A 21,610-nucleotide genomic window follows, 5' to 3' on the forward strand; every position below is an offset into this window, starting at 1 on the left:
CAGGTTGTTTGCGTCGAGATAGAGAATGTGATTGGTTGGCTTGTTAGGATCGTAACCTTTCACGTATTGATTATTTGCTTTAGCGTATCGTTTGGATGCCATGGAAATCCCACCTCGCAAGCCTTTCTCAATGAATAGGTGCATGTCGTAATCTGTGAGCAATTCCAAATTAACTCCGGTCTTTTTAAGCAAGGCGTCCCACGACAGACCTGGGCTGGTGTAATACCATGCGGGGTCGAGTTTATACTGCTTTAAACACGTCCGCCTAAACGTCTCAAACATGTCGGCTAACAGCAGTACATCTGTTCTCAAGTACAGGTCATGATAATCACCCAGGTTCTTACAACCCAGTTTATTCCATACGTTAGTCGCGTGCGAGTAATCATCTCGTGAGACGGACGCCTCATTCAGCTTGCTATAAAAGCAGTCAATAGGGGGTAGTCTGGTCTCGGTGAACTTGGCCCAACTATCCATGTACTCATAGGGGTACACACCCTTCCTCATAAGCAGGGGTCTAGTCTCGGCGTCTGTGTATCGATCGGTGATAGGGAAGGTATTGTTGGCCTTGACCAGACTGTCGAGTGACGACAGGAGGAACTGAAACGAGTCAATGAACCTAAGTCCGTTTAAGCTGAAGGAGATGTATCTCTCCATGTTGTTGGGGATGCACGTTATATTACCATCGATTTTCGCGATGGCCTGCATGATCAAGTGTGAGTCGTACCCTCTCAAGTTGTGAAAGACAACGGGGATGTTTATTGTCTTAGGGGTGATTTTAAGCTTGAGGTTGCACGCGTTGTGAGCGGCGCCTCTATACTTACCAGTTATGTGACAGTGATCTCTCACCGAATCACCGTTAAGTGGTGAGTCACACACGTGACAGTTAGTGCTACTAGCGTGAGCTAGCTTGTCGTCTTGGGTCAGACGCATGGGAGCGATTTTATACAATGCATTCCTAATAATTTTTTCTTCCTCCTGCAAACACTTTAGAAACCTTTCAGCCGCGTCAGGGCCCCTATACACTACCGGAGCTTTCGTTTCCCCGTCACAACGGACGACAATGTATCCAAACGAACAGGCTTTATGCTCTTGTGTCTTGTGGGTGAAGCTACCACTGGTGGAATCCCCACCCACAACTAAGGCTTCGAAGTCGGCGTATATGATATAAGGCACAGACATTTGGTTCTTGTGGTTACTGAATTTTAGGATTTTGTTATCTTCCTTAGGCATGTCGACTCGTATGGCCGTCTGCCCCACACCTTGACAATCATCCCGGTGGGATTCTAATAAATCAGCTCGACTGAAACCGTGTAGGCATCGTACACAAAAGTGTTTTTCCCCATCGTGTTTCGACTGGTCGTGCAACAACCGGATGAGATGTTTTATCCACGTGTAGTGATACTTTTCACCTCGTTGGATCATGAATATATTGATAACTTGGCGATCCTTCACCGGGCTGACCCTGTGTACTATTGTTTTGTTACCTTCGTGTCCAAAGACATTTATAGCCAGATTATTCTGTTTTTCTACTTTAGTGATCTGGGATATGGGGGTGGGTTCATCTATACCATCCCAGTTGAGCCCATCGTCTTGGGGATAGCTAGAAAGCCTATCTGAATGAGTGCCAGCTGGAAATAAGGCTGACCTGATAGCTAACCTCAGGCAATCGTTTCCTCTATTCTTAACGTTTACTATGGCATGTTTGTTCCTATAGTAGGGAGGCAAGGCTAGGTATGACCCGCCTCTGAACGGCACGTAGTTAGCTATATCTAGATAGACATTATCGATTTTATCTACAGCCCACCCGGACCCCAAGTGTGTGTAGCGTTCTAGGTATTCTCGTATCTGCTGAAAACTGGTATCGATTGATGTATCAATGGTCTCTGTATGTGTGGCGACCTCTTGTTGACCTCGGAAGTAAGGCTGAACATACTCAGTGGTACTCCCAACCTGCTTATCGAGCGACATTTTCACTGTGATCTGAAACTTGATACTTCCTAAGTTATTTAGTTCCTGGTTGACCTTATCAGCTATCAGAGGCTTGATATCTGTAATGTCTATATTTCTATCAACGTGCATGCGCCAACCTCTCAAATAGTTGCCTACAGCGCGCTCAGTGCGCACGAACTGTAGGTCAATAGCTCTATTATGTCGTAATAATTCTACAAGCTGTGGTTTTCTCATACGGGAATACCCACCTAAACCCAAATCGTGTGCCTCGACTTTCAGTTGTTTTACAGTGGGAGGTTTTGCTACGGGGGCATGTGATAACAATGCGGTTAACCCGGCTCTCCCCAGGTTTGAATAACCAGTGTATCCAAGCTGTTTTGCTTGAGCTTTTAATTGTGTTACCGTAGGAGGGGCTTCTAAACCTAGTAATCTCAACAATGCTGACTTCCGCATTCGAGAATACCCGATCACACCTCTCTGTTTTGCGACCCGCTTGAGCTCGCGTACAGTAGACATAGTGTTTACACCTAAGAGAACCAATGTCTAATTGGTTCACAGTAAAGGGAGATAACCCTTTCACGCACTGGAGTCTATCTTGAGCAGTCGCCTACGTTCTTTTATGTAGCCCTTTTTATTCTCGTAGATGAGTTGATGTCTGACTACGTTCGCTCCGTGAGCTTTACATAGACAGTAGTGTCCTTTAAGCCCGATACCACACACAGAACACGTGTAGTTAGGACTTCCCATATGGAAACAACAGAACCCCTGATTCCTGCATTTCCTACCACAGGCCTCGGTCTTCCCCATAAGTATGTATTCACATCGGTATGGAGCGGGTCTCATGTTTACTTATATAGGTATTTTAATTTAATTGCTTCGCAACCAACGCAGTAGCTGCTATACCCAACACTATGAAGCCCAGTTCACGATTCATTTGTCCCTTGGATGGTGTGTAGTACTGAGCGAGTGTGGGTTTATTGAGCGGTTCCAATTGTTTACCAGTTAGTAGGTAGTATTCTTTCATTGCTTCATCGACATCGTTGAATGTTTGAACGGCATGGTTTTCACGCTGGAGTTGTTCATTAATGAAATCGATCCTCTGGAGGCGTTTTTTAGCGTACTCGGCCTGTGCTCTTTGTAATTTCTCAGTAGCGAGATCGTGCCGCTTCCTTTCTTCCTGTATTTCAGCCGCGTGATCATCTCGTAGTTTCGAGAAGAGGAAATTACTCCCGGAAAATGCCAGGGCATTCACTAACGCCCCACCGACCATCATAGCTATCGTGGCCATCCCTATATTTATTTCATTATATTATCAGGTATTATTCCTTGTTTTACTAGGATGTCTTTTGTGGCCATCGCCATACCAAGGTTCATTATGAGCATACCCATATCCTGCAGGTTGAAATCTAGCTTGATAGTTGGTTGTTTAAGCACCATTTTAGTCAACCGAGCGTACCCTACGGCTAGACTGGCGACCACTGTGGCGTGGTATGCGTCGTTGACGAACGTTTTCCCCTCAGACATTATGTATATGATATAAAATATTAAAATTATAACATGATATGCGGGTCTACCGTGGGGGTGGGGGGCTCACTGTTGGGTGGGGGCTCACTGTGGGAGGGTACCCCCACGTATAACCACGAGATAGCCAAGGCAGCAGTTACACCTACAGCCAACAACAGTCGGGGGTTGGTCACTTTATGTTGGTTACACCACCGCTTTTTACCGGCAGCTACTCTCTTAGGATTCTTCTGTCTGGTTACTGTTTGTGAAGGGGTCACTGTGGGGGGTATCACCTCGGGAGGGGTTTCCCTCACTGGTTCCTGTGTCACTTCCGTCACCTCGGGAGCAGCATCCATCTATACTATTATTATTATTTTTTCTCTCAAATTGACAATGTTTTGCTGTGATAATCGCCGCCGTCACTGGAGCCAACAACATACCATATTTGTGGTACAGCCCGCAGCTGATAGAGCTCACGGCGTGTTCGATGAAAGGGTCTTTCTCGAGGTCCTCCCACAGGTAAAGTCGGCGCTCTGGTGGAATGGGAAGGAAGTGTGATACAATACCGGTGTATATCTGGGTCATAGCAGATCCTATTGTCTTTGTCATTTCTGCTCCGAGCCGGGACTCGTATCTAGCGTACAGCTTATCGATTTCTTCGGCTGACATTTTGTGAATTTTATCCGGAGTGTAGTCTCCAAAGTAATGTTTGGCTTTGCCGCCAACAGCCAACGCCACCAGTTTCTCTCGCTTGGGGGAATCCCCCACACCCCCAGTGGGGGTACCCTCCAACGACAATTGTTCGAGCAATTCCTCACACTCCATCTTATAATATAACAAGTAAGATTTAGTTTTAACTATATAATACCCGATGCAGACAAAACACAGAGAAATGAAAGTTAAGTTGCACACGACAAACACTTCAAATATCATAGCTATGCTTAGCATTTGCTTAGCTTTGCTTAGCTTTGCTTAGCTTTGCTTAGCTTTGCTTAGCTTTGCTTAGCTTTAGCATACTATATATGCTACTGGTTGGTCGGTCTTGAGCACGAGCTTAGCGTGTTTAGTTTCAGCGAGTTGTTTCTTCACCCGTTCCCGTTCTAATTTACTCATCACATCGTTCTCTCTCAAACACTCCTCGAACGAATCCCTGTCCTTGCAGTGAAATAAGGCCACCCATCGCGTCTGCTCCCTGAGGTCTTTCAACACCGAGTTGAACTTCTGCGTTAGCACCCAGACGCTGTGATTTGCATGCCGGCCGGAGAAGGCCAGGTACGATAGCATGTCTCTCTTTTTTGTTATCTCGCGATTAGCGCTGCAGTCGTCCAGTATAAACAGCGTCGGTTCCCCTTTAAATTTCTCGTGAAGAGCTTTCAACCAGTCCTGCAGGCGTGTTCCAGGGTCGATTTTGTGTACGTCCGGGTCCGTCATCACCCAAGGTCGCGCGTATGTTTTATTCATGCTCAGAGTAGGGCACATGATAACGATGTTATCGAACACATCCTTGTAGTAACCCTCCAACATATCCAACACGAAAACGGTCTTCCCACAACCAGTCTGCCCGCACACTATGGCGCAGTGTGGGTCAGTGGGGAGGTGGGGTAGTGGGGACTGTTTATTATTGGGGGGTGTGGGGGGGTACCCCCCATCAGTAGATGGCTTGCACGAATCTCCCATTGTCTATATTAAGTTGCGCGTCCATAATAACGTACAGATATAATTTCAACTTACCAGCGGGTTGAGCTTTCTTAGTAATCTGGATGGTTATCCCTTCGCTGCCGTTATCTATACGGCGCCCGCTACCGTGCAGTTTATCATCATCCGTGGATCGCATGTCCAACCATAGGGCGTACTTGGTGGTCAGGTATACACCGATCTGCACGGAGCCGAGGTCCAGGTCCTTTGTTATGTAGTCCCCCACTGGTAGCTTTTTTATCTCATCCCACTGCTGGTGTGGCCTCATACCATGACTGAACAGCTGGTTGGGCACGCCCTCGATGGTCACTTCCACCTTTTCAATCTCGGGGTTGAAAAACTTCTCGCTGTCCCTCCGGAATGGATCGTAATACTCCACGGGGATGACCAGGATACCTTTCATCGATCGCGCTGGCACGTTCAGGTTGATATTCCACACAGTGTCGCTCTTATCTCGCACGACTGATCTATGCCTCAGTACGCGATCGTACAGGATAGCCATCTTCCCAGAGTACTGGCTTCGAACCTGCCTGGCCAGCTCCGGGCTAGTGACCGTGTCGAACTCCAGAGAGATGTTGTCTATGGCATAACTGGCCTCATCACCGTTCGGCGTACGCACTACTTTGCTATAATCGTTAAACGTGAGCTCGTATTCGAGCCTATCACCCAGCGCGGCCTGGTAAAACGGCACGTGTCCCGTGAGCAACTCGAAGTCGAGCGGCACGCAGAATCGATTCCCGTATGCTCGAGGGATGGCCTTTTCACCGTCCGATAGCTTGTCTTGCTGGTCTTGCGTGAAGACATACCCTATGCGCGCCCGGGTTGATTTGCTGATACCCTGGTACACATCATTGACTCGTTCTCCCTCGCTTTTCCAGAGATCCCTGTAGCAGTGAAACACGTCGCTGTCGTCGATGCTCAGCACCTCGTTACCGCTGATCTTGACGGTCGTTTTTTTGATGATAGCTCGACCCACGTTACGCACTAGCTCGCGTTTGTCGTTGTCGGAGGTCAACGTGATATTGAACGCCAGTCGAACAGTGCCTGGTACAATGAGGTCATTCTCACCAAGGTTTGGAAATCTAACCAGCAGAGTTTGATTCTGGTCTATCTTGCTGGGATTGTTGGTGATGGTCACCGACTGGCGCACGGCTCTGGCGCCTAATGGCTCTCTCAATCTTCTGAAAGGATCTAATTTTCTGCCGTACATTGTTATATAAATGAAATATATTTTTAATACTAATGGATGAAGACATAGATATGACGGAGATGTCGGGCGATAGTGCCCAGGCATTCGATGATGACCAGGAGACCTCATTCAGTATGGGCCTACAGCCGGCTGTCGACGCAGTTGAGACCTCATTATCGAAGCAAAGGGCCGAACTCATTAAGGGTGCCGTCGACGATTATTACAACAAAGTTGAAAAGAAAGACAACATCAAGGCGCCGGGAAGGTACTATTCCGATTTTACCATCATCGATGGCGCGCTGCGTTTGAAGGCTCACCCGGGGAGCGAGCTCATGCAAAAAAACTCGAGAGAACCGCTTGCTTTATCAACACTGAAAAATCGATATGGGATTGACTTTATCCGCGATAAACTAGGCTTCAGAGATTACGGTGGCGCGCGACCTAAGATTCCTCCGGAGTTAGTTCAAAGTCTGGAAGGCATCAGGGACGCCCCATCGGATCAAAACATGACTTATGATATTAAAAAGGTGTTGGCCGACTACGAGAACGAGCCATTCCCGGGGCTCAAAGGTACCTTTCGGGAACTGCGGGGGTTGGACCTGTTAATGCAAACCATTCGTGGTCATCTCTGGAAAAGCACGGCCAAAATGAGTGAGATAGACGACCACATCGCTTATGAAAGGAAAAAACTCGGTGAAACTGAGGACGAGGCTCGGAAAGCCCCCATCGAGAAACGAATACGTGATTTGGAAGAGGAAAAGAAGGTCTGGCTGGAGACAGCATCCTCCTTCAAAGAAAAGCTTCGATCCCAGGTCAGCCGTATACGGGAAACCATCAATCAAGTCCTCCACCGAGACACCACGTTAGCAGACAGGATTCGGATATTGTTCCGGGAGCAAGGGATCACCATCGCCAGCATTCTGACTGCATTGGGTTTCATCATATCAACCCTGGTGGTGTCACTGGTGGGAGGAACCCCCACACCCCCCACACCTGGCGGCGGCGGAACTCCAAGTGGCGGTGGGGGTGTTAAAGACTGGATAAAAAAACTCGGGGAACGCCTAGCTAAACTGGCTGGTAAAGCCGCCGAAGCCCTTCCCGGCATCCTGGGTAGCATCGTCTCGTGGTTGTTGAGCGCTCTGGCTAAAACTGCCACGTGGTTCAGTCAAAACCTGTGGGCAGCCATCGTCGCCGTGGCTGGTCTGGTGTACGTAGCGGCTAAGAAATTTTTAACCAAATAAGTCCCAAAGCTACCCCACCAACCGCCAGGGCCGTTTTATTATCAATATGCTGCTGATAGGAGGCCTGAATATGGGGGTGTGTGGGGGGCACATGAACTTTAGACTCCGGGGGTGGCGCCACTATACCCGTTTCACGTGGTGGGATGTGTGGGATATAGGGGGTGTTAATATCGGGGTTGATACCCAACTTTTGGTCCGCCGTGGCTATGACTATTTTGTTGTTATAACCCACCACTTTTTTTACTCTCAGTTGCATATCACTCGGAGCCATGTACAGCCCCACGCCGAACACGTAATTGACTTTCGATCTGGCGTATTCTAACACGTTTTGGTAACGGTCGATGGCCCGCGGGAGATCAACTGGAGAATTGATAGCATCCTCAACGTTGGAAACGAACTGTGTCTGAGCGTCGTAAGCAGTTCCCTTACCGATGATGTTGGAACGCGTCATCGACTGCGCACCCAACAGCGCCCACACGTACGTTCGAATCGAGTCGTTCAACCTGACTACCCCGGCACGAGTGAATCCTTTCGACGTGTCCAGCATGAACATTTTCCACCCGTCTGAGGTTGACTGCTCCACTTTCTGGACTGTGAAAGTAACCCCACTTTTAAAGTTCATACGATCATCCCTCCATTCATTACTCGACAAAGCAAAGTCCTGGCGTAGTATATCTCGTTTCAGTAAATCATCACTGACTTCTTTCACTGGTCGCCCCCCATCATAAGGAATACCCAACCCGTGGTTCGGGCCCGGCAAACGCCAATCCGTCTTCGGGTTTATTTCGAATTCATTGCAAATACGTTCGTAGGCCCGTCTTTTGTACCCGTTGTTTATTGCTTTCCACCCATTGTCTTGTGGGAGGGGGACGCTGATCTCTTTAAGGATACGTATGACCTGGTAGTACACGTGGAATTTGAACACAGACTGACTCAGCGGTCCACGCCGAGTGTCGGTCAATGTCACACCACACCCTGTTGTAGCGCACCACACGGCAAAGTTTAATTGATTCTGCCAGAACTGCATAGGGTTGTTGAACCAAGCGTGGACTGCCTCAATGTTAGTCACCGAAAGCTTATACTGATCGAACACATCTAAAAACTGGGCATTGAAATACAACCCAGGAGCAACCACGATCTTCATGGGGGAGAAATCTACATCCAGTTTAGGGTAAAACACACCAGGGGAATACATTTTAAAAACTATTATATAATGAGCATATATACTCTAACATGTACATAACACTTCCAGGAATAACGAGTGGTGAGGCCGTTCAGCTGACGCACGCGATCGATAACACGTCAGGTCAACTCGAAGTCGCACTCTGCGATATCACCTACCTACCACAATGGACTAACATCAACGCCAGCAACAATAAGCTGTTCGTCAGTGGAACTCGCAGCCAGATAACTGACGGCTACTACAGCGTGTGCTCTCTAAACGACGAGGTCTTCAAACCCCTGGGAGCCGAACTCAAGATGAACGACTCAAACGGCACAGTGGTGTTAATCAACAACGGAAGAAACCCCTTGAGGCTCGGCCGACCATTAGCGAGGATACTCGGTATGTCTCCTGACGAGATAAAACCAACAACAACCGTCACAGGCACGAAGTTACCCGACCTAGTACCGTACCGAGAGCTGTACATTCATCTCGGTCAGGTGAGCACAACGTACAACATTCAAGGAGGTCACCCTTCCACTATACTGAGAGCAGTGCCGGTGAAAACTGAGAAATACAACGACGGTAGAACTGAGTCGTTTTCACCACGGCAGTATAAGAGATTAACCCAGGGCAACATACCTGAGCTGACAATATCGGTGTTAGATATAAATCATAATCCTGTAAATATAGGATACCTCAGCTTAACGCTTCATGTAAAATGACCAGCGCACAAGGGCCCGGAGTGAAAAAATGCGCCAATATCGGGCTCTCCGACCTCGGAGACACGCGTGGTTTCGACGCTCCCGGAGTAGATGGTAAATCATACGCCTTGCAACTGAAAAACAACATTTACAAACGCGTTGAAGTCACCTCCGGTGGAACCCTAAGTGATATAGTAGATACCACAAGAGCAACAGTCAACACTAAGTACGCCCTTGTCAACACCGGTAATAATAATTGGATAATATACCCATCGTTCGGGGGTAAACTGTTCGACTTAGACGATGTTGAGAGCACTACCGTCGCCCGAAACAAGCCATATATGCTCGTCTTCACCGAAGATGACAAGTGGGTGTTGTTACCCGATAACGACTGGTTTCTCAATATTAGACTCGTCTCCCCTTACGTGTTTACGGATAACAAAGACAACCACCTAAACAAAGTCGTGAACAATGGAACCCTGCTCGTGGCTTACGTCCCAACTCAGAGACGTAGCGTAGTCGTCAGCCCAGTCAACACTATAGCAGCCCACATGCTATCGAGTAAACCGACCATACAAAACGTGAAATTGCAGTTGGTGTCTGAATTCGAAGGCGTGGTTAAGATACTAGAGAGTCTACCGGCAAACTCAACACTGATCATCAAAGTCTACCTAGGGGAACCATCGGGGAATGATGTCGAGATCGTGAAGGGGATCAAACTCGGGTGGGTGAAACAACACCAGTATCAAGTTTGCAACGTTTACGTGCGGGTGGGTGTTGGAGCCGACACCAGTATGGAGGGGGTCAACGTGATCGTGGAAAACAAGATATCACTAATCAATATCTTCCTGCCTGACAACATACACTTCATGGGTATGAAGTTAACCCCTGAATTATTATCAAAAAACCAGTTGGAAATTATATCGTAATAGTATAATAATGACCAGTCATCGTCCCAACACTACGCTTAACGACCTAGGAGATACGGAGGGATTCGATCAGCCTGGTGAGGAAGATGAATTATACATCCTGCACTTCAAAGACAACGTGTACAGACGGGTGCCGTTACCAGATTTAAAAGAGCCCAAATGGCTGATCAACTTAACATTCACCTCACCTTATATCACATTAAATAATGGGGTTGTCTCTAAGATTAAGAACAACGGTATCTGGGCCGGGGATTTCATTCCGGAGAATGCATTAGTACACAAAGCATCTACTGGTTACGAAAAAAAGGGGTTAAGTGCTTATCCAAACAATAAATTAACATTTAGCAGTAATCTTGATAGAATATCCTCCCCTTTCACCCTCATCATAGAAGTCTTCTTTACGTCTTTATTCCATGGAACCTCCCCAATAGTACACCAAATTTTACCCGGGGTGTCAATACGCTGGTCTTACATAGACCAATATTGTCGTATTGTTATACAACAGGATGCCACGGGTCCTATAAACCACTTAATAAGCCTCCGTGGGGTTTCTATTACAACAGGAAATTCTATTAGCCTCTCACCTATTGCCCTGACTAGTAGTCTAGAACTTGTAGACTTCAAATTCATTGATAGATTTTTAACTGAAACCCAATTAAAATATCTTTCAAAATATACATTATAGGATGGGTCTGTACCCAGTCGTAGAGGAAGTAGCGAAGACGCTGGAAACCGTAGATGGGTTCCGCTTGAGGCAGTTATGTGATGTGAAACGTCAACTAGAACAAGACCGTGACACGCGGAAAGCACTATGTAAAAAGTATAATAGAGCTTTCAATATCGTGGACGGGGCTGACACTACCCTTATGGCAACCAGCATGGGACTAGGGGCGGCAGGTGTTGGGTTGTTGGCTACCATCGTTGCTGCACCTATAGTGCTAGGTATTGAAATAACGGCAGGGGTGGCAGGGTTGGCAGGGTTGGCGCTTAAGTTAGTATCACGCAGACTTAATCGTAAGGCATTGAAACACGACGAGATCAGGGTTCTGGCCGAAGCAAAGCTGAACACAGTGAGTGAGCGTATTTCTACGGCACTCTCTGATAGTAAGATCTCAGAAGAGGAGTTTCGTTCAATCCTCTCTGAACTCAAAAAATATAACGGAATGAAACAAGATATTCGATCCAAGTCTCATAAGTCTGCTATCAGTGAGGATGAGAAAAAAAAGTACATAGAACAGGGGATACAAAAAGCCCAGCAAGCCTTTATTATGAACACCAAAGAGATCGTAGGCGGTTCACGTCAAACTGTTTCATCGATATAAACGTGACATAGGCACAGACGTTAAGTAGTAGGGGTAATGTATCTATACCAGCCGGGGGAACACGAGGGTGATAGCCGTAAGCGAGCCACCGATCCTATATGGCCAGTCAAAACTTACAACATAGATAAAGTGGATATGAAAGCCGATGAACCTAACTTGTATTACTTGAGGGATGGGCCGGGTAGGGGATTTGTAAGAGAAGAATTATTGATCGTACCGTACGGCACAGTGTTACCTCCAACAGTAGTAGGGGTAATAGTAGCAAGAGCTAATGACCCAACCAAAGCCTTATTTAGTAAATAAGGCTTTGTAGAAACATTTCTTGAAAGTGGTCCAGAACTGTCATTGTATATACTACTAATAGGCATGCATTTGAATACAGCTAACCGTAGGAGAAATCCCTGACGGATTAACAGGTGTTTTCTCCTGGAAAAAAGTTTATTCGACTTTAGGTTGAAATATGTAAATTGTGCACTTATTCAAGTATTCTTCCCGAATGGTGAATGTACGTCATTTACAAAGTGTATTGTATCTGTTCAAATTCCGAGACAACATATCCCCGCAGAAAACAAACGTCTGACCGTCCCTGTACTACGAATATACAAGATTGGTATTTATAGAAGATCTATAACATCATGTTCTTTTTCATATTTTTTATTTATTTATTTCATATATTTTTGTTGCATTTTACAGTAGCGCAGAGTAATTACAATTCACAATACCTAACGAAAAAGTAAATGGCAACTTGACCTTTACATAAAACGTGTCAATAGTTGAATTAATGGAGGCTGCATGTTTAGTTAGTCTATAATAGTCAGTATAACATGTCATGCTCTTAATACCTACTGACTCCAAGCGGGAAATTGACAAGAGTGTTTCCAGTACACAAGGTACTGCAGACAAGACAGTTCAAAATCCTTGTCTCCCTAGGACATGTTCTGCGGCCCCCATAACACCAGGAACTGCAGCCACGAGTACTGTGAGTGTATCCACCTCATCAAGGTGGACCTGGACGACACGGTGGAGATGGTGCTAATCGACGAGGGTGTCACCTTCAACGCCAACCACCCAATTCATCTACATGGCCACCACTTCCGGGTTGTTGCTATGGACAGGGTGAGTCATACATTTGAACTGATACTGACTATAGCCGTTAGACTGATGTTTCTTAAGTCTATTTGGCCGCCGTGTCTTAAGATAATGGCTACATTAGTTCATGTGTTTCACGTGGACAGAAAATTCTGAACTGGGTATTATTATAAATCCAAAATTATCTGAATAAGTTCTTGATTCACACATGTTGTCATTCTTATAACAATTCACCGTGTATTTTGGACTTCGTCGTGTAATCGTGGAACTTTGCGTTACATATACATACCGAAAGCATAAGAAAGTTCCGAAAAAAGTGAAATCTCGTAACTGTAAGGGTACATGTTTATGTCTTCTGCTTATAAAGTTGGCAAAGAAGCTGCATTTCTATTGCTTTTCATTATAGTTAGTAGTTCGCCCCTCGTGATAGTAACGTATATTAATCTCTATAAATATACTGAAGGCTTACTTGGAGTTAATGACACTTTCAAAATACATGTACTGGGATTAAGGGATTTGGATATATCCCGAGCGACCTCTGCTGGACGTTAAGGTGACATAATGTATCGCGTCGTGATCGTGACATGGTGACCCGAAGCTGTGTCATATGCCTGATGCCTTGATCGTTGCTCGTAACATCGATCACTTGATTGTCTGGTCCAGAAATATTATTAACAGTTATCCTTCATATAACTCGCGATTGCTACGGGTGTCGAACATCAGGCAAACATTCCAAATAGATAGGCTGGGTTTTTTTGTACACCAGAAAGGGTGAATTACGAATTTCGGGTAGTTTTCAGTAAAGAGGACTGACAAAATGGTTACACTTAAAGTTCCCATACTATTATTCTTCACGATGTGATTTTGATGTTTGTTCTCTCCAGGTCAACGAATCTACCTCACTCGAAGAGATCAAACAGATGGATGCTGATGGCCTGATTGAAAGGAATCTAGAAACACCGATAGCTAAAGACACAGTCACAGTTCCTGACGGAGGCTACACAATCATTAGGTTCCATGCAGATAATCCAGGTAGGTGATACACGATCATAAGAACGATAGGAGATAATACGGGTAGCTGGTCCTTGAGCATTTCTAGCCCTGTACGGCTTTAATCAGAAACACACTGTCCTCTTTTGAATATCCTTAAAAGAAACGCCGCTAAACGAACATGAATAGCAATACAAATTTATATGAGTGGGTGAGTTTGGTTTTACGCCGCTTTTGGCAATATTCCAACGATATCACTTCGGGGGACACCAGAAAATGGGCTTCATACATTGTACCCATGTGGGGAATCGAACCCGGGTCTTCGGCGTGACGAGCGAACGCCTTAACCACTACGCTACTCCACCGTCCCAAGAATGATTGGAGATAATCCGGGTACCATCATAAGAACCTTTAGATATAATCCTGGTAGCTGGCCCTTGAGCATAGATTGAGTGGCGATATCCTGGAAGATGGTCCATGTCGATAATCCGGGTAAGTGGTAAAATGATTGGAGATAATACGAATAGATTATTTATGATCATAAGAATGATTCAAAATGATCCTAGTAGGTGATCCAAGACCACAGGAAGGATTGTAGATTTAGGCTGCCAACTTGCAAAACAAAAACAGCAGATAAATCGTTTTTTTTCTCTGAAAAAGCAAGGTTCGTCGTTACGTTTTCAAGTGCATACTCAATATTTTACAAGGTGACAATACTGATGCACCATGTGGTGGCGTGTGGTCCCCTGCAGGTCAGGTTCATGTCACAAATCAGTTGACGTTAAGCAACGATTCGCGCGGAGAGTTCTTGGATCTTTGACCGTCTTCGGCAGTTTGAGAGAGCGTTTCCCTTAGGGTTTCTAAGACATCAGTCCTGCCCCTCAACGAAGCACATGTGACACATGTGGTCAAACTTTAAGCAAGTGAGTTTGTTCAAACTTGCCTCTGTTCACCCAGCAGAAAATGGATACCTGTTGGGAAAAGTCATGTGATCATAACCTTCTAGCACCTCACAGGTATTTTTTGTTATCAGGGGTATGTGCTGTGCAATCGCTTGAAGGAGACGCTTAGTGTCTGGAGTATTTAGCACTTTAAATATACACTCATTAGTATCATGTCGGAGTGAGTCTTTGGTCATTCTGTACTGTTGTTATTCAGGTTTCTGGCTGATGCACTGTCACATCGACTTCCACGTGTCAATCGGGATGGGTCTAATCATACAGGTAGGGGAGCTGCACCAGATACCCCGACCCCCTAAACATTTTCCCCGGTGTGGGAACTGGGAATACACTGGGGAGGAAGAAGAAGAGGAGAAACCCAGCTGTCCAGCCAGTGCTTCAGGACAGACAGAAGAAGGTTCATCGTGGATACTTACAGTGTGGTGTTTATTCGGAGTTGGATATAGCCGTTACAACACGTAAGTGTCACTGGACTCAGGTTACAGGTAGTGACTGTTGATGCTTGTGACTCTTTGTGATTCAGCTTGTCATCCATCAGGCCTCCTCAGTAAACTGAACATGAAGTTAAGTCACCTACAACATATGTCATTACAACATGCCGTCCAAGCTACAAAGCAAAGCAAAGGTATTATTCTGTTATTACCGCTAAATTACCGATATCGCTGCAATTGTTTCGCGAGTGGGCTGCGTTTGTTTACATTTGAGATGCAATTCCTTCAAATTTGCTGTAATTCCTTCAATTACTTAGGGGGGCCTGTAACTGTTATTAGTTTTCCTAAACGTATTATGATTGTAAAAACAGATTACTTCCCTTGATTGTTAGTGTTGCTCCTCAAAGCACATGGCTTGTCACTGCCTCCATGTTGTACCAAGATGTGGTAGTGGGCATGGACACAAATGTGAGTAGCATTGTTTGTTATTATAAGACATTTCAAAGCATAATATGGAGATAATGTTTGAAGGTTTTGTTAATTGTACATTTTACTGATATATTTTGTAATTGTAAAGGTTGAAGTAATTTACTTAGAATTTTCATGAAGTGATGTTAGGAATCATTTACTTAGCAAGTCTTTATTTTTGCTTTGTAGTTTTCTGAACCTCACCAAGCCAAAGGAAAGAAATGATGACTGTGACTATAGAATAAACTTTTGGTGCGAGTTGAGGATTTTTGTGTCTTGCATCCACATACATGACTAATAAAATATTTTCATTTATACAAAAATATGACCCAGCTTGTTTCTCTCCAGTGTCAGTGAGTGTAGGTTTCACGCCAATTTTAGCAACATTCAAGCAATATCACCTCTTCTAACAGTGGAAATCGGCTCAAGCATGTGCGCATGTGGGAATCGAACCATTGATCTTCCACGTTTCGATCAAACACTTGAACTACATCGCCCCACTCCAGTTTGAGTGAAGCATATTTAAGTTCGTAACAACATATCCAGCATGTATCAGTCACCGTCGCGTTCAAACTCGTTTTAAAGGAAGCTATCGAGCGACACTAACAGGCTGGAAGACTTTAGGTAACACAGGTTTTTAATACTTCATGGCGAATTCACTTTCTGCACACTGCGCCAATCTATAACTGCATAAATTAGGAAATAGGTTTAGAAAAATGTAAATTATCAAAAGATAAAAAATTTAAATAAATAAATAAAAAACAAACAAACAAACAAAAACAACCAGAAACAAACAAACTATACTGTGTACATTTTCTATGTAAAATAAACCGCGTTCAACACATGCGCTCGATGACTAATTTTAACCCTCCCTTTTAACCCAAGCCTGTTCTACACGCCCTCCTCTTTTGACAAAGAACTTTATTTTTTAAAAAAAGGGAAAAGGAAACTTAAGTGGAATTCATACATATTCATCTGCTAAAGCCCCTTTCGAGGTCAACGACCGAGAAAGAATGAAACAACAAATCTTAATGCACATACTCACTCGCCCCGGTTTCTCAAATGTGTGCTTCACATCTCAAGGACAGTATCGTCAGACTCGTCACATTCACTGGAAGTAATTTTTGAATGTGGTTGTTTCCCTCAAAGTTGTTTGCCTTATCCCTGGTATATTTGTTAGTTACAATATGACAGGTGCAGTTCTTCTGCTTCTTGACACGCGTTGCGTCTTTAGAACATGGCTCACCGATGATCGATCAATCTCTTTATTTTTGTCCACTTATCTAATTGTTTTTAATACCTCAAACGCGATTAGACCTTGCATTTGTTTCTCAAAAACATATAAGGACTGGCTGTGTATTTGGATTGGTTCAGGACTGGATGCGCAAACCTTTGAATCCCATTCTGGGGTTCATACAATTTGTTGATCGTTTTTTATATTCATACCCACATGAACTAAAACAAATAGAAAAATCATAAATATCAAAACAACAGAGAAAAAAGAACTGACATCATGACAGACATCTCCTGTTTTGTGTTACTTATATATGCTTACGTGCTTTATATCACCTACTTTTAAGAACCTGTGCATGCTTGTAACTGTCTCTCAGTATACAGTGTTTATCACACAATATGCTCATAGATGTTCAAGGGTTTTCAACATGCTCCTTTCGATCAAATGATATACTGATGAACCAGTATTAGATGAACCACGACCTGACAAATGACCCCAGTTTGCATATATGGGAAGGCCCTCCAGAACATTCCATTTGGAAAAAGAGTGGAACACATTGTTGCCTACAACTTGACAAAGTCAATTTCCTCGTGCGACACGTGTAAAGCAGACGCGCCATTGAGTTCACGCCACGGACAGCGTGTATTACACGCGCATAATGCCCAATCTACCTCATATACCTGTAGCAACCAAGTATATTCGTCTACATTCCCTGCCCCGTCTACTTGTCACAAACGCGTTTACTGCACAGCCTCATCTAATATGTGTCAAACAGAAAGCTCGTCCATATTCCATATTTCTGATATATGAAACTGATCTGAACTTTGTTTTTCTTTGTTGTTGTACTTCGCGACTTCTTCTTCAGCTGCTGCTACTACTACCACCTCCTCCACTACTACTACTACCACTGCTGCTGCTACTGCTAATACTGCTGCTGCTGCTACTACTACTACCACTACCTCCACCACTACTACCACTGCTGCTGCTACTGCTAAAACTGCTGCTGCTGCTACTACTACTACCACCTCCTCCACTACTACTACCACTGCTGCTGCTACTGCTAATACTGCTGCTGCTGCTACTACTACTACCACTACCTCCACTACTACTACTACTACTGCTGCTACTGCTACTACTGCTGCTGCTGCTGCTGCTACTACTACTACCACTACTTCCCCCTCTACTACTACTGCTGCTGCTGCTACTGCTACCTCCTCCTCCACTACTACTACTACTGCTGCTGCTACTGCTAACACTACTGCTGCTGCTACTACTACTACCACCTCCTCCACTACTACTACTACTGCTGCTGCTACTGCTAATACTGCTGCTGCTGCTGCTACTACTACTACCACTACTTCCCCCTCTACTACTACTGCTGCTGCTACTACTACTACCACCTCCTCCACTACTACTACTACTGCTGCTGCTACTGCTAATACTACTGCTGCTGCTGCTACTACTATCACCTCCTCCACTACTACTACTACTGCTGCTGCTACTGCTAATACTGCTGCTGCTGCTGCTACTACTACTACCACTACTTCCCCCTCTACTACTACTGCTGCTGCTACTACTACTACCACCTCCTCCACTACTACTACTACTGCTGCTGCTACTGCTAATACTACTGCTGCTGCTGCTACTACTACCACCTCCTCCACTACTACTACTACTGCTGCTGCTACTGCTAATACTGCTGCTGCTGCTGCTACTACTACTACCACTACTTCCCCCTCTACTACTGCTGCTGCTACTGCTAATACTGCTGCTGCTGCTACTGCTACCACCTCCTCCACTACTACTACTACTGCTGCTGCTACTGCTAATACTGCTGCTGCTGCTGCTACTACTACTACCACTACTTCCCCCTCTACTACTACTGCTGCTGCTGCTACTGCTAATACTACTGCTGCTGCTGCTACTGCTACCACCTCCTCCACTACTACTACTACTGCTGCTGCTACTGCTAATACTGCTGCTGCTGCTGCTACTACTACTACCACTACTTCCCCCTCTACTACTACCACTGCTGCTGCTACTACTACCTCCTCCTCCACTACTACTACTACTGCTGCTGCTACTGCTACTACTACTACCACTACTTCCCCCTCTACTACTACTGCTGCTGCTACTGCTAATACTACTGCTGCTGCTGCTACTACTACCACCTCCTCCACTACTACTACTACTGCTGCTGCTACTGCTAATACTGCTGCTGCTGCTGCTACTACTACTACCACTACTTCCCCCTCTACTACTGCTGCTGCTGCTACTGCTAATACTACTGCTGCTGCTGCTACTACTACCACCTCCTCCACTACTACTACTACTGCTGCTGCTACTGCTAATACTGCTGCTGCTGCTGCTACTACTACTACCACTACTTCCCCCTCTACTACTGCTGCTGCTGCTACTGCTAATACTACTGCTGCTGCTGCTACTACTACCACCTCCTCCACTACTACTACTACTGCTGCTGCTACTGCTAATACTGCTGCTGCTGCTACTACTACTACCACTACTTCCCCCTCTACTACTACTGCTGCTGCTGCTACTGCTAATACTACTGCTGCTGCTACTACTACTACCACCTCCTCCACTACTACTACTACTGCTGCTGCTACTGCTAATACTGCTGCTGCTGCTGCTACTACTACTACCACTACTTCCCCCTCTACTACTACCACTGCTGCTGCTGCTACTGCTACCTCCTCCTCCACTACTACTACTACTGCTGCTGCTACTGCTAATACTACTGCTGCTGCTACTACTACTACCACCTCCTCCACTACTACTACTACTGCTGCTGCTACTGCTAATACTGCTGCTGCTGCTGCTACTACTACTACCACTACTTCCCCCTCTACTACTGCTGCTGCTGCTACTACTACTACCACCTCCTCCACTACTACTACTACTGCTGCTACTACTGCTAATACTACTGCTGCTGCTGCTACTACTACCACCTCCTCCACTACTACTACTACTGCTGCTGCTACTGCTAATACTGCTGCTGCTGCTGCTACTACTACTACCACTACTTCCCCCTCTACTACTACTGCTGCTGCTGCTACTGCTAATACTACTGCTGCTGCTGCTACTGCTAATACTACTGCTGCTGCTACTACTACCACCTCCTCCACTACTACTACTACTGCTGCTGCTACTGCTAATACTGCTGCTGCTGCTACTACTACTACCACTACTTCCCCCTCTACTACTACTACTGCTGCTGCTACTGCTAATACTACTGCTGCTGCTGCTACTGCTAATACTACTGCTGCTGCTACTACTACTACCACTACTTCCCCCTCTACTACTACTACTACTGCTGCTACTACTGCTGCTGCTACTGCTAATACTGCTGCTGCTGCTGCTACTACTACTACCACTACTTCCCCCTCTACTACTACTGCTGCTGCTGCTACTGCTACCTCCTCCTCCACTACTACTACTACTGCTGCTGCTACTGCTAATACTGCTGCTGCTGCTACTACTACTACCACTACTCCCCCCTCTACTACTACTGCTGCTGCTGCTACTGCTACCTCCTCCTCCACTACTACTACTACTGCTGCTGCTACTGCTAATACTGCTGCTGCTGCTACTACTACTACCACTACCTCCACTACTACTACTACTGCTGTTGCTACTGCTAATACTGCTGCTGCTGCTGCTACTACTACTACCACTACTTCCCCCTCTACTACTGCTGCTGCTACTGCTAATACTACTGCTGCTGCTGCTACTACTACCACCTCCTCCACTACTACTACTACTGCTGCTGCTACTGCTAATACTGCTGCTGCTGCTACTACTACTACTTCCCCCTCTACTACTACTGCTGCTGCTGCTACTACTACTACTTCCCCCTCTACTACTACTGCTGCTGCTGCTACTGCTAATACCACTACTTCCCCCTCTACTACTAATGCTGCTGCTGCTACTACTACTACCACTACTTCCCCCTCTACTACTGCTGCTGCTACTGCTAATACTACTGCTGCTGCTGCTACTACTACCACCTCCTCCACTACTACTACTACTGGTGCTGCTACTGCTAATACTGCTGCTGCTGCTGCTACTACTACTACTTCCCCCTCTACTACTACTGCTGCTGCTGCTACTGCTACCTCTACCTCCCCCTCTACTACTACTGCTGCTACTACTGCTGCTACTACTGCTGCTGCTACTACCTCCTCCTCCTCTACTACTACAACTCCTCCTTCTCCTCCTCTTGTGCCTCTACTACTACTACCACCTCCTCCTTCACTACTTCTCCTCCTACCACTACTTCCACTTCTGTTGCTACTCCTCCTCCTCCTCTTACTCCTACTCCTACTTCTACTCCTCCTCCTCCTACTACTACTACCACTACCACTACCACTACCACTACCACTACCACTACCACCAGCAGTATTCAAAGTTACACATCTGAAGCATTAGCGAGCACTGAACCAGGTCATGTTTGTATTTAGGATATTTACGCTATGTAACACGCCGTGATCTTTTTCTGCAAAGGTTCACCCAGATATTCAGCGTATTTACTGAATAGATCACAAGATTATATATACACACAGGTATCACTATCAAGAGTCGCACGCCAAGGAGGAACGGTCGGTGTTTGTCACAAATCATCGTCAGTGTTTATTTTGTGAGACGTCAGTTTATGTAAAACGATTTCCCAACAATAGGTACCAGGTCACGGTGGATCTGTGGAGTTTCCTGGTCAAGTGGTTAT

At 45.6% G+C, this 21,610-nt stretch overlaps 1 protein-coding gene across 1 annotated transcript in view; it reads left to right on the top strand.

The window, feature by feature from the left end:
• LOC137282647 (uncharacterized) overlaps positions 1–15,195 on the top strand; it is a 47,432-nt gene extending 32,237 nt beyond the window's left edge. The window contains exons 8-10 of the mRNA XM_067814435.1: positions 12,626–12,811; positions 13,669–13,816; positions 14,933–15,195. Of these exons, the coding sequence (XP_067670536.1) occupies positions 12,626–12,811; positions 13,669–13,816; positions 14,933–15,195 (597 nt within the window). The remainder of the gene's footprint in view (positions 1–12,625; positions 12,812–13,668; positions 13,817–14,932) is intronic.
• The last annotated feature ends 6,415 nt before the right edge of the window (positions 15,196–21,610 follow it).

The sequence above is a fragment of the Haliotis asinina genome, chromosome 4 (genome assembly GCF_037392515.1).
Source record: "Haliotis asinina isolate JCU_RB_2024 chromosome 4, JCU_Hal_asi_v2, whole genome shotgun sequence".
Lineage (NCBI taxonomy): Eukaryota > Metazoa > Mollusca > Gastropoda > Lepetellida > Haliotidae > Haliotis > Haliotis asinina.